Genomic DNA, 13,823 nt, shown 5'->3' with positions numbered 1-13,823 from the left:
AATGCATGTGCAAGTTTGGTCCTGATCTTGTATTTGGGAAATTAGACAGGTTTTGGAGCTACAGGATTTGATTTTCTTAATCTCTTAGAATTTCAGTTCATATTATACAATCTGTGTTTTATCTGTTAAGTAATATCTAACAGGGCAAGGTGTTGGACTAACTGTGGATATCTCATTTCCCTAAGCAGATGTATGCATTCCCAAGGATCTGATTACTTGGTGTAGTGAGACTTTGGTTTCTTTGAAAAACACAGAAATTTTTTTATGGGAATATGTGTTTGTTTTAATCCCAGGTGTCAGATATGGGGCTGCTGCAGATTGTCCACAGAAGCTGACTGTGGTTTGCCTTGTGGTCTAACAGGGGCATGATTTTGCCAGCTGCAAAGAGTTTCTGACATTTGGAATTCTGGAGACTTTCCAGGGGGTATATAAATACTAGGGCCGGAGAGGTGGGGTTGTTGGTTGCAGTTTGTTAAATAGTTATGAGCAAAGAAACAGGAAGAAGAAATTAGATATACCTGATAACGAAGATCAAACTTGCTCCAAGAAGCTAGGTACTCCTAATCAGTAGGAAGTAGTTCCATAATAATGATGGCCCCTTCCACCCCTACCCTTTTTCTCTATTTAGTATTAGGGAGCTGAAAGGGTCAAAGAAGAGAGGTGGAGAAGGGTGGAAGAAAGAACACACAAAGTAGCCAAAGATCACCTACAACTTCTTCTGATCCCCCATGTTTTAAAATGCCAATGTGTTGTCTTGAGTTAGGACTATGATGCAGAAAGGAACAAGCTGAGCCTTTAAAATTCTCCTTTTTCCTATCAGACTCGAAAACTGACATCATGTACCAGACTCGATTTAGGGGATGACCATTCTGGAGACCTCACTGGTGTTGGATCTAGACTTGAAGCTCATAGAAATGGGACAACGACCTGGAGTCAGATAATCTGGATTTTGCTCAACTTTGACTTGGGAACCTACGAGAATCACTTAACTCTCTTCAAACAAAGGGAACAGTAAAATGTGTGACAGTTCACTTGAGAAAAGCGCTGCCAATCCCAGGCACCCGGCAACCGGACTCCCGAGGTAGCTGGATTCCTGACAATCTGCCATTCCCCCGAGAGGCTGAGGGGGCAGGTATCCTCGGCGATCCTCCCCGCGGTCACAAGGCTAAGAACCGCGGAGTGACTGGACTCGGCCTGGCCCGCGCGCCCGAGCCGCTCAGGGTCAGCTTGGGCGGGCGCCCGGGGGCGCGCGGGCTCGGAAGCCGGTGCCGCGGCTTTAACGTGCCGCACGGGAAGGCCGGCTGGCTGGGCCGGCGTAACTTTTGTCACTCAACTGTCGTCCGGCTGGGGCCTGGGCTTTGTTCAGTCACTCGCGAGGCCTGAGCGCGCGGGCGGAGGCGGCGCTTCCTCCACACGGAGGCGGGAGGCTCGGCCGCGGACCGTCGGCGACGCACGAGCAGGTCTGGGAGGGGCGCGGGCGACGAGCGGCGCGCGGCGGAGCGGGCGGCGGCTGGCGGTGGGCGAGGCCGGTGACCCAACAGAGCTGCGGGCCGTGGGGACCCCGCCCGCCGGGCTCGGGCACACGCTGCAGGTCCCCGGCGGGCAGCTCGCGCCGCGCTCCGCACGCTCGGCGCCAGGGCGCCTATAGCCGCGGGTGGGAGCGCGCCTCGGGGCCGGGCCGTCCGGGCGCGGGAGGCGGGCGGCGGGCGGCGCGCGGGGCGGGCGTACGGGAGCCGCCGCCGCAGGCCCGGGCCTCGGCCCGCCCCGCGCGCGCCCCCGTCGGCCCGCGCGCGCCCACCGGCTCCCGGCTCGCGCGGCTCGCGGAGCGGGATCCCGGGAGACGAGGAGGCGGGGGCGAGCACAAGATGGCGGGTACGTGGCCCCAGTTCCCCGGGCGGCGGCGGCGGCGACGGCGGCGGCTCCCCGCGCTCGGCAGCGCCCGGGAGAGGCCGGCGCGGGGAGGCGCCGCCGGGCGGGCGGCGGGCGGCTGGGGCGCGGCGCCGGCCCGGGACGCTGACCCGGCCTTTCTTCTCTCCCTCGGCGCAGACCTCTCGCTGCTCCAGGAGGACCTGCCGGAGGACGCGGACGGACGTGAGTGGCGGGCGGCCGGGCAGCGCCGGAGGGCGGCGGGCGAGCGGGTGGACTCGGGACCCCGCCGCGCCGGGGGCGCCCGCGTGGCCCGACCTCGGCCGCCGCCCGCAGGCTCGGCCGCGGGGCGGCTGTTGGGGAAGCAGAAGCCCGTGGGGCGGAGGCCGGAGAGGACATGGGTGTGTTTTTCCTGAGTGTCTTCCGCACCCTCGCCCCGAGGAAGGAGGCGGCGGGCGCCGGGAAGTGTTTCCGCAACGCTCGGGGACTGCGCGGCGGCGGTGCGGTGCTCGGCCCGCCCTCTGGGGTTCCCTCGCCCCAGTGTGTGCAGATTACATACCTGTGTTTTACTTGAGCTCTGAGCCTTTGGGTCCCCACCACCACTACTCACACATTTGATTTCCGATTTTCGGGGAGGTTAGAAGGTGTGGCCTTGTCAGGATGCAGTGCAGAGAGCACCTTTTTAAAATTGGGAGTGTTCAAAGCTCATTCTCATGCTAAAATTGCAGGTTTCCGTTGAGATACTAAAGTTTTTAAAGAGTTGATTCTTTTTGTACATTAAAAAAAACCTGCTCAACTTGGGGACATTGTTTCCATGTGGTGAAGGAAATGAATTATTTAGAAAGATGTCTTTCATTTTGAGTGTGTTTGTGTTTTTCTAATCTTCAGAAAATAATATGGGTTGGAGACAGAAAAGACTATGACTTTAGCTAAGTTTATATGGGAAGAAATTGTAAATTACACTTAAGTAGAAATGATTTCTACTCCTGTTAATATTTCCAGATACAGTGACCAGTGAAAAATCAATTCAGTAGATTCTGAAATGCATTTTAGGAATAAAGTGTGCACAAAATGTATTAAGTGTAGATCATGGGAGGCTTAAGGAGACCAAGTAATATGCAGAGTTGAGCTGACTATCATGATAACCAGATGTCTGGTTAGAGGAGAGCCTACCCAGACTGGGGAGTGTGATTTCATACCTGCCCAGGTAATTCAGAGATGCCATCGTTGAAATGCTCTTCCAGATACTATGCAGATAATCAGTAGCATTGTCTGATGTGATTATCTTTACTCCATTTAAATACCTGTTCTGAGCAAAGGGAGTTATTGGGTTGAGAAAGTATCTTAGTCAGCACTTCTGTTGGTATGATGAAACAAGGTGACAAAGGCAGCTTGAGAAGGAGAGGTTTGTCTCCCTATTCTTATTACAGTTCGTCATCATCAAGGCAGTCTGAGCAGGAGTTCACACAGGGCAGGAACCTGGAAACAGAAGCCGATGCAGAGGCCATGAGGGGCGCTGCTTACTGTTTTGTTCCTCCTGGCTTGCTCAGCCAGCTTTCTCAAAGCACCCAGGATTCAGAGATGGCACTGCCAACAACAGGCTGGGCCCTCCCACATGGATCCCTAAGAAAATGCCCTCTAGGCTTGCCTAGTGCCAGATAAAGAGGTTTTCTCCTCTCAGGCAACATGACCTGTGTTAACTTGATATAACACAAACCAGCACAGAAGGCTTCTCTAAAGAGTATTTTTAAAGCAAGTCATATCAGACCTACCTGTTGCTAACTCAATCTGCATGAGGACAAGGGTGCTCTTCTTAAGTAGTTGTCTTAAGGGAGCAATACATACAGTAAAACACAGCTTCTGCATTTAGTTTTTTCTCCCCTTTGGTCCCTTAATGGCTTAGTAGTGTGTAATCAAAGCACCTGTTGGTTTACATCTCTCCCAAAGTTAGGATTGGAGATGTTGCCCTGATTGTAATTTTGAGGCCCGAGTCTTTGAGTCTGGCAGTGCACCCCGGAAGAAGGTGCAGTGCAGTCTCTGCTTGGCTCTTGGGGAGCACAGTCTGGAAGGAAGTGTTTCACAGTTAGCTGGGGTAGGCTGGGTCTGAAAGGCAGCATAGACCCAGTCACAGTTCGAGCCCTCTAAGTGGTTCTATGGCAGCTCTCAAGAGTGCTGTCGGGAAGGTGTCAGCTGCCTTGTTGCGAGTTTTGGCAAAGGGCACTTTGTATCAACTAGGATAGCTCCCTTAGCTCTGTCATGCCTCTGTCTTGTCACTGAGACAGGTATAAAAAACCCCTACTTTATGTCATCATTCCTATCCTAACATGAATTGGTGTGTGTGAACAGTGCTGCTATGAGTCATGAGCAAAGGTGGCTTCAAGAAGCAGGGCATTGACATTATGGAGTCTGTACTTAGAAAGGTTGCTAAATGCTTGCAATTTACCTTTAAGGTTTAATTCTCTGTTCAATTTATGTTAAAACATTTGAAGGCGTGAATAGTTTATAATTTGGTTGAAGACATTCTTAGAATAATTGCTGGTTTTTCTCAGTTGCTGAAGTTTAACAGGTTAATACCTTTACCAGAAGTGTTCAAAATACAGAGTATCGTTGACTACTTTGATCTCTCGTGAAAGGAGAAAGAATGAGGAGAGAATCTAACTGTAGTGTCCACATGGAAAGCACGAAGGTTGGTAAGGAGGTGCAAAGGCTGTTCATACCCTAGAGCAATGGTTCTCACAACCTTCCTAAGGCTGCCACCCTTAACACAGCCCCCAACCACAACCTAATTTTTGTTGCTACTTCATAACTGCAGTTTTGCTATTGTTATGAATTGGAATACAAATATCTTTGTTTCCTGGTGATCTTAGGATCTTAGATCACTCCTGTAAAAGGGTCATTCAATCCCAAAGGGATCGTGACCCACAGGTTAAGAAACCTTGTTCTAGAGATAAGGGATAGTAGAGGGCCTGGGGACTGTGGAACACAGAACTCCGGCTGCCCTTACAAATGAACTTACCAGTTTGTGAGGGTGACTTTCTCTTTTATGGAAGGCAGCCAGAGTTTACCCAGAGTCCTCCCTGTACCAGCTGTGTGCCCTCATGATAGGGAGAAAATGATTTTGTGGTCAGGCCCTAGAATCTTGGTTGTCTTTTCTAGATAAATTGCCAAGGCTATGTTGGAAGGGAGGGTAATTTCCTCTGTGCCCAGGGAGACAGAGGGCACAGTGGGAACCAGATCTTGACGAGGGTATTACAAGGTCTGATAATTGGTTTTAAGTCCCAAAGGCCACAAAGGTAAATATAGAAGTACTAAAATTATTTATTTATTTATTTATTGGTTTTTCGAGACAGGGTTTCTCTGTGTAGTCCTGGCTGTCCTGGAACTCACTCTGTAGACCAGGCTGGCCTCGAACTCAGAAATCCAGCTGCCTCTGCCTCCCAATTGCTGGGATTAAAGGCATGCGCCACCACCGCCCAGCAGAAGTACTAAAATTAACTTTAGGAAAGTAATAAAATATTTTGAAATTTTTCAGTACTGTATTGTGTAAAACATTTTAAATTTCAAAGTGAAGGCAAATAAATGACTCCATTTGAATAGCTGTCTCAGCAGATTTCAGAGTAAAAACCCTTTGCAATTTTGATTATCTCGACTAATGGAGTTAATACAGATTTTTTAGAGAAATGCTTCAGCATTGTATTGTCAGTTTTCCAAAGCTACAATTCAATGTTGTAGAGTTTCTGGAATGGATGAGCTAGGACTGACTTACGGATACAGTAAGAATAGTTTGTCTGTAGAACTTCTCTGTGGGTATTTGAGTAGAACTTAAACTTATTAAAGTAACACACTGCAGATCTTACTTGAAGAGTGGGTCCCAGTAGCTCAGAAACACATGTTCTTCCACTGTGCTATGGCTGTCTACTTCTGTCCACCTTAACCACAGAATTCCCTTAGTGCAGGTGGAACTTGAAGTACGCCTCTTTTTTTTAAATATTGTAGCTGGGCAGTGGTGGCGCATGCCTTTAATCCCAGCACTTGGGAGGCAGAGGCAGGCAGATTTCTGAGGCCGTCCTGGTCTACAGAGTGAGTTCCAGGACAGCCAGGACTATACAGAGAAACCCTGTCTTGAAAAAAAAAACCTAAACAAACAAACAAATAAATAAATAATGTATTTTGGGCTGGAGAAGTGGCTCCGAAGTTAAAAGCATCCTGCTCTTGCAGAGGACCCAGGTTCAATTCTCAGCATCCACTTAATGACTCTGAATTGGCTGTAAGTCCAGTTCCAGGGAATACAAAACCACCTTCAGACCTTCATGGCCACCTGGCATGCTGTACAAAGACATACATCCAGACAAAACACTTAGACACATAAATTCAAATAAATAAAATACTGTGATTTAGATTTTGTCTTCTAAATTGCCTAGTTTACAACATAATAGCTGTATAAGCAATCTGTTGGATGCCATGCTTGAAACTCTTTTGAAAGTTAATCTAGATGACACCTTGGATTATTTTTTGGGGGGTGTCCTGCCTCAGTGTTTGTTTGTTCTTGTTTTAACAGTGACAAAGTATGATGCTGAGCTTCGGAAGCTGGTTGTGTTGTATACCATTTCCCAGTTTCCATTCCTAAGGTTTTAGAGTCCTGCCACATGACTGGGGGCTTGTGGGGGACTGTTAAAGCAGAGGACACAAATGCTGGTCTAGGAGCTGAGCTTGACAGCTGAGGCTATATCCCTTTCAGACTCCATTTCCACTGGCTGTCTTTTTTTTTTTTTTAAATAATTTTTTATTGTTAGGTTTCATATATGTGTGTGTGGATGTGTTTATGGGTGCAAGTACCCATAGAGGCCAAAGGCCTCATCTCTCCTGCAGCACTTCTGCTTTTGAAAACCAACCCTTAGGAGGTTCGTCAAAGGGAGGTGTAGCAAATAGTTAGACAGTGGGGCTCTATCTAGTAACATTCAGGGAGTCTGTGGGTAGGACCTCAGAAGGAGTATTTAAGTGTTGTTTTATGAGCTTTGGCTGGTTTAGTAGGAGCTGGAGAGGTGGGTGAGCAGTTGAGAATGCTTACTGCTATTGCAGAGACCTGGGTTCAGTTTTCAGCACCCAGGTTGTGGTTCCCAGCCACTTGTATGTAACTCCAGTTCCAGGGAATCCAGCATCAGGCCTCCAAGAGCTCTGTACTATACATGTGGTACACATAAATCCACACAGACTCACTTTGTCTTTTCAAAACAAAGAATTTATATTTGCTTATTGAGCAGTTGTATCTTAATATTTTCTCATTTTGAAGTAAAAATATTTTTCTCCTCCTTCAGTAAGCCTTTTTTTGCCGTCAGCTACCTGGCAAAGTTAGAAGCCCCTAAAATTGAAGTTAGAGTTTGTTTTGTTTTTGCCTTGTGTCTGAGAATAAATCTAAGTTAACATCTAGGGTACAAGAGTAGGTGATACTCCTTTGGGAGTTTGACCTTGGGGATGAAAGCTTGGTGGAGTGTGAGACTTTAAGGGTGGACGGGCTTTGAGTGGTCACCTCAGGCGCACTTTCCAAATCCATCAAATCCATCATGGCTCTTAGGTGCCTTAGTTCCTTCCCTCCCTGGAGCCTCTGAGCAGGTTGGCATTCAGCAGTTACCACACAGACTCTTTAAGTATCCCTTGTATAGGAAGATACACCAGGGCTTCTAAGCTGTTAGGCCCACCTCTACTCTTGATAGTCTCCATCAAGATCCTGGACTTTTCTTACCAGTTTGTAAGCCGGCTTTCCAGTTTCACATAAGTCTCTTGACCACCTTTTTCCTGAGTTTTCTTACTGAGCTCTGAGGATCCCTTCATTATGTATTATAGATGTATAATTAATATATATATATATATGTATATATATATTATATGTATAATGTATGGATATAGATCCTTTTTCAGATGATGGTTGCAGCTGTATTTCCTATCTGGTCTATCTTGTCTTGTCATTATCCCCACATTGTATTTGGAAGAGGAAAATTTTGAATTTTGGTGTTTATTATTCTCTCACAGATAACCCTATATCAGGTGAAAGTTTCTGAAGTTTGTTAAGAGTTTTTTGGAAACTAGAAATAAGTGTTAGATTTTTGTCACATAATAAGATTCTCACTATGATTTGTTGATTTTTTTTTTTAAACCACTATTTTAGGGTGAAAATGTGAACTTACACAAAAGCAGATGAATTCTCATGTCCCTTTGTCAAGTCACCTAGCTATAGGTCTCACTCACTCTCTGCTGTGTGCTCTCCTGAGGGAAAGGAAGGGAGGCAGGACGTGTGTAAGTCCTCCATTACAAATGTTACTACTGAGGGAGAGGAGGCAGGCAGGGCCTGTGTAAGTCAGCCATTGCAAATGTTACTGCTGGAGCTGGAGAGGTGGCTCAGTGGTTAAGAGCACTGAGTGCTCCTCCAGAGGTCCTGAGTTCAATTCCCAGCCACCACATGGTGGCTCATGCACTCTTCTGGTGTTTCTGAAGAAAGTGACAGTGTACTCACATAAAACAAATAAATAAATCTTTAAAAAACCAACCAAACAACAACAAAAACATGTTACTGCTGAAGGAGAGGAGGTAGGCAGGGCCTGTGTAAGTCAGCCATTACAGATGTTATTGCTGAGCTGCACCTTTATAGTCACAGTCTGATTTTAATATAGACATTTTTACATGCAAATACGTCAAGTTTGTTTTGGTAGAAATAACTGATTTGTTTAACACTTGACTTCCTGGGAATTGATGGTAATATGGACTGGGTTTGTTCACATTTTTTATTTTAACTACCCATGGAAAACTGATTAGTATACAAAGTAATTAGGTTAATAAGACTGTGGGGGGATGTCTTCTCACTGAGAGAAAGCAATGGAGACCCATTCCCTGGGAGAACTTTTTGGGAGCTATGTGTTTCTCTGTCCAGCAACAGTTACAAAGTGTGGTCATGGTGAGACAGGGTTTCTCTGTGTTGTCCTGGCTGTCCTGGAACTCACTTTGTAGACCAGGCTGGCCTCGAGCTAAGAAATCCGCCTGCCTCTGCCTCCCAAGTGCTGGGATTAAAGGCGTGCGACACCACTGCTCGGCAGGAGTGACTCACTTTCTGACTTAGTTTTCAGTATTTCTAGGGAATTGGTTCCAGAACCGCAGTACCAAATACTGCTTGGCATATGAGGGAGTCCCTTTACTAAACAGCATCTTTGCTTATAACTTATGCATACCAAATGCTCTCTATATTTCTTATATTATCTAATACAGATAGTCGTGTGTTATTTAGGGAATAATTACCAAAAAGTATGTATGTGTTCAGTATAGAAGCAAGCTCCTCTCTCACATTTAGTTATATTCAAGGATGCCAAATCTGTGGCCCTGGAAGGTCCATTAAGCCATAGGCGAGGGCTGGAAGGTAATGAGTTTGAGGCAAATTCTAGACCTAGGCTTTGTCTTAGAAACCAGAAATATGGTTTATCTCTGCTGAGATAAATCAGTGGTAAAGACCATTAAGCCTGGCGACATGAGGTAATCTCCAGGACCCACTTGGTAGAAGGAGAGAATCAATTTCTACAAGTTACCCTCTGACCACCAGACTCTCATGTGCATATACATATAAAAAAATAAATGAATAAATGTAGAAAAGCTTTTAAAAATCCAGAATTACAGAAGTCTTGCCTCTGTGAGCTGTGCTATAGGACGTTATGTCAATTCCTCATAAATCCATTCTACAGGACAACCTGTCAGTTACAAGTCATTGGATAGGGCAGTGTGTCAGTTACAAAGCCATTCTACAGGACATTGTGTCAGTTACAAAGTCATTCTATAGGGCAATGTGTCAGTTACTCGGAAACACTCAATGACTTGGTGCTTCAGTGACTTGAATGTGTTCTAGTAACTCCTTACATGCTATTGCAGAGCACACATTCAAACTTGGCTTCTCTGTTGCTGAGGATATGTGTAATGATTGAATTATGTGCTTTTCAGATTTGCCTTTTTATAGTATTGGGTTAGGCAATGGTAGAACACTTGCTTAGCATTTGCAAGTGTTCTGGTTCCATCCCCAGCACACACATGCAGGTAGGTACACACATGCACACCCCCCCCTGCCCCCACAAATGTACTCCAGGCATGATAGTGCACACTTTTAATCCCTACACAGAGGCAAGTGGATCTTTCTAGAGTTTGAGGCCAGCCTGGTCTACATAAGAGTTCTATGACAGCCTGAGCTAAATAATAGAGTATCTCAAATATAGATAAATGAGTATTTTTCTTCCCCAAAGTGGCTTAATTATGTCTTTGCTACAGCACTAGGCTAGTCATTGGAAACTTCTATAATGGATCAGATGGTATAAGCAGTAGGTTTTGTTAGCTTGTAACTGCTTTTGTACCTGCCCAGATCTTCCAATGAAATAATAAATATGTATTAACATATGTATTTTTCAATAAAATTTTATTTATATAAGTTGAAGATAGAACTGTTTTGGCTTGCTGGCTGTAAAAATTCAAGGTCTGACACATTTTTATTTTTACCCATAGTTAGTTTCTAGCACATAGTAGGCCTTTGATACCTTTGACAAATATACTGAGATGGACCTTTACTTTTCTGAGCAAGTTAAATTAGGCCAAAATCCTAATTTGTTTTATATGATTTAATTTAAAATTAAACTTAGTAGTTTTAAGTCTTCACTCGCACACAAAAGTAGCAAAAATATCGTGACTTTCTGGACTGAAACTCCATTGCTAACATTCTTCCAGTTGGCTCTGCCTTGTATGTAATTATACAAATATAGACAAAATACAGTATGTTTTAATCTTAATTTCTACAGTGAGCCTTTTGAGGATAAATTGTTACATTTAGCCCTTGTGTCCTAAGAGCAAAGGTATTCTTTACTAGATATAGTCACTTCACTCTGAACAATTTAGCTAGTAAAACTCTGTTGTGTATGTGTAGTGTGTACTGAAACATCTTCAGGTGTCCAGTACTACCCATCCTCCATGGGAAGAACTGTCTTGGCTAATTGAAATTCACACATTTTACTTGTCATGTCTCTGTTTTCCCCAAATTTACCTCCTGTGATGCTACATATGCTTTATTCTCAGTGTAGTATACCTGGTTTATTTTAGACAGGGTTTTCTATATAGTGTAAGCTGGCCAGAACTTAAGTAAGTAGCCCAGGTTGACCTCGAACTTGCAATCTTCCAGTCTTTGGTTCTAGAGTACCTTATTGCAGGCAGGTAAGCACTGTGCCCAGAGACATGTTTTAGAAGGGTGTGCTGGTTGTTTCCTTTTGACTTCTTTCTAGTTTATTTTTTGCTTTTTTGGCAGGTCAGTGGTATGTTAATCTTGCTTCTCAGCACTGTTGCCCTAAAGGCAGCCTCTCTGTTTCTCTGGTGGTGAAATAATGCCTGCCAGATTTCATACTGTAAAGATGCAGGTTTCTTCCTGTAAAGAGTAAAGGGGTAGCGGGGCAGTGGTGGCGCACGCCTTTTAATCCCATCACTTGGGAGGCAGAGGCAGAGGCAGGCAGATTTCTGAGTTCAAGGCCAGCCTACAGAGTGAGTTCCAGGACAGCCAGGGCTATACAGAGAAACCATGTCTCGAAAAACAAAACAAACAAACAAAAGAGTGAAGGGGTGGCACTTTCCTGTCCCAGGGCTGACTTTACCCTAGCATTATAGAGTAGACTGACTGTACTGAGTCCACTCAGGTGTACTGGTCATAGTAACTATCTGGCACTCTGCTCTGCAGAGAGCTCAACTGCCTGTTCCATTTAAGGTGTGTTTGTTAAAATATGTTAAAGCCCCATCTTTTTTATAATTTCATACATGTTAGAGTTCTCTAGAGGAATAGAACTGAGAGAAAAAATATATATTATATATATATAATATACATATTATATATAATACATATATGTGTGGGGTGTGTGTGTGTGTGTATGTGTGTGTATGATTTATTAGAGTGGCTTACAGGTTGTGATCATCCAGCTAGTCCAACAATGGCTGTTTACCAATGGAAGGGCTAAGAATTTAAAAGTTCACTCCATGAAGCTGGATGCCTCAGCTGGTCTTTAGTAGATACACTGGAATTCCAAAAAAATATGTTTCAGTGCCAATAAAGGTACAGATTTGTCAGTAAGAGTGAGAGCAAGCAGGCAGAGAGCAAGCTCCTTCCTCATTTTTTATCTAGGATGCCAGCAGAAGGTGTGGTCTAGATTATAGGTAGATCGTTCCACCTCAAAAGGTCTGGAATAAAAGTGGGTCTTGCCACTCAAAATGATTTAATTAAGAAAAATCCTTCAAATGTGTGCACCCAGCCGATTGGAGTTTAAGTAGTTCCAGATGCAGTCAAGTTGGTTACCAAGCCTAGCCAGCATGCATGTGTGCAGTGTATTTGATGATCGACATCTGGTTCTCTGTCACTCCTCTCCCTTCACCTTTCTCTTAGTAACCAGTCCTCTTTCTTTAATATGCCTTTGGGGGCAATACCACATTGAATTCAGGGCTGCTTATATGAACAAGGGTAAGGGGTTATTTACAGGTCTCTGGAGCTCTTACCATGGCTACAGTTCTGTAAAGAAGCCTGCTCCTCCCCCACGCTTCCCATCCCCTAGTGACCATTAACTGCCAGTAGTTTCTTAGGTGGGCTGAGGCTCTCTTGAGATAGACTCTCACCCCCTAGCAACTGTTAATTACCTCTAAAATCCTTAGGGAAGGGTGTGGCCTTGTAAACTCCTTCCCTCCATAACAGTGCTGATAGGCCCAGGCCTGTGTTGATGTGGTCACACCTGCTTTTGAGTTTGAGTGAAATGGCCATGTCTTGTCTGGAGGACAGCATTCCACTACACTCCTCCCTCCCCTTCACTAAACCAGAAAAGGGCCTCATGATGGCTATTCCTGGTTGTCAACTTGACTACATCTGGAATGAGCTACAATCCAGAAATGGAGGGCACTTGATGTTGAGGTATAGTGGCCCATGAAAAGCTTAGGTCCAGGCAAGGTAGTAGGTGCCTTAAATTCCAGGAGACAGGCTAGCAGATCTGAGTTCAAGGCCAGCCTGAGACTGAGCAAATTCCAAGATAAGATTTGGTCTGGTGGCATAGTGGTACACACCTTTAATCTGAGCCACACCTTCTGCTGGAGGGCAATGGGAAAGTGAAGAGTTCATTCTTTACCTGCTTGCACTTACTTGCCAGCACATCTGTTGGAACCTATTTCTACAGAAGACCAGCTGAAACACCCAGCCTTGTGGGACAGAGCAACTACTAGATTTTTGCTTTCCATTCACAGCTGCCCATTGTTGGGTTAGTTGGACTGCAGTCTGTAAGTCATCACAGCAAATTCTCTTAATATGTAGAGATGTTCCATAAGTTTTGTGACTCTAGAGAACCCTGAGTAATACATCCCGACTGGAGTTAAAGATGGCTGTCCTTCACTTGATGCTGGGAACTGAATTTGGGTCTCTAGAAGAGAAAAAGTATTCTTTACTGCTTATCTCTTTCTCTAGTTCAGGTTCTGTATTCTTACTACTGCTCTTTTGGTCTTCAAATGTCAGCAATTGCTAATAAAGTGTTCCACACCTCATCATACCCTCAGCCCTGTCAGGGAAACTAATTAGGTTTTCAGAGTTCCTTCCCTCTTCTCAGTTGACTCTAGTTTCTGTCATGTTGACAAAAACTGTTGCTTTTTCTTAAGTTGTTGTTGTTTAAGATTTATTTTAGTTATGTGAGTATACTGTAGCTGTCTTCAGATACCAGAAAAGGACATCAGATCTCATTACAGATGGTTGTGAGCTACCATATGGTTACTGGGAATTGCACTTAGTGCTCTTAACCACTAAGCCATCTCTCCAGCCCCTTGCTTTTTTTTTTTTTTTTAAGATTTTTTTAAAAAATTTTTTTAAAGATTTTTTTTCATTGCCTTTTCAATAGAAAATTATTTACTGTTTGTAATGGCCAACATTATTAAGA

The 13,823-nt window shown here is 44.7% G+C and overlaps 1 protein-coding gene across 7 annotated transcripts in view; it reads left to right on the top strand.

The window, feature by feature from the left end:
- Positions 1-1,366: 1,366 nt before the first annotated feature.
- Ppp4r1 (protein phosphatase 4 regulatory subunit 1) overlaps positions 1,367-13,823 on the top strand; it is a 54,343-nt gene continuing 41,886 nt past the window's right edge. For 2 of the 7 annotated variants that reach the window (XM_034484033.2, XM_034484031.2), the window contains exons 1-2: positions 1,467-1,872; positions 2,047-2,091. In XM_034484033.2, the coding sequence (XP_034339924.1) occupies positions 1,866-1,872; positions 2,047-2,091 (52 nt within the window). In that variant the 5' untranslated portion in view covers positions 1,467-1,865. The other 5 variants (XM_076917890.1, XM_034484032.2, XM_034484034.2 and 2 more) reach the window with 4 other exon arrangements.

The sequence above is a fragment of the Arvicanthis niloticus genome, chromosome 21, assembly GCF_011762505.2.
Source record: "Arvicanthis niloticus isolate mArvNil1 chromosome 21, mArvNil1.pat.X, whole genome shotgun sequence".
Taxonomy (NCBI): domain Eukaryota; kingdom Metazoa; phylum Chordata; class Mammalia; order Rodentia; family Muridae; genus Arvicanthis; species Arvicanthis niloticus.
This window is presented reverse-complemented; position numbering and strand designations above follow the sequence as displayed.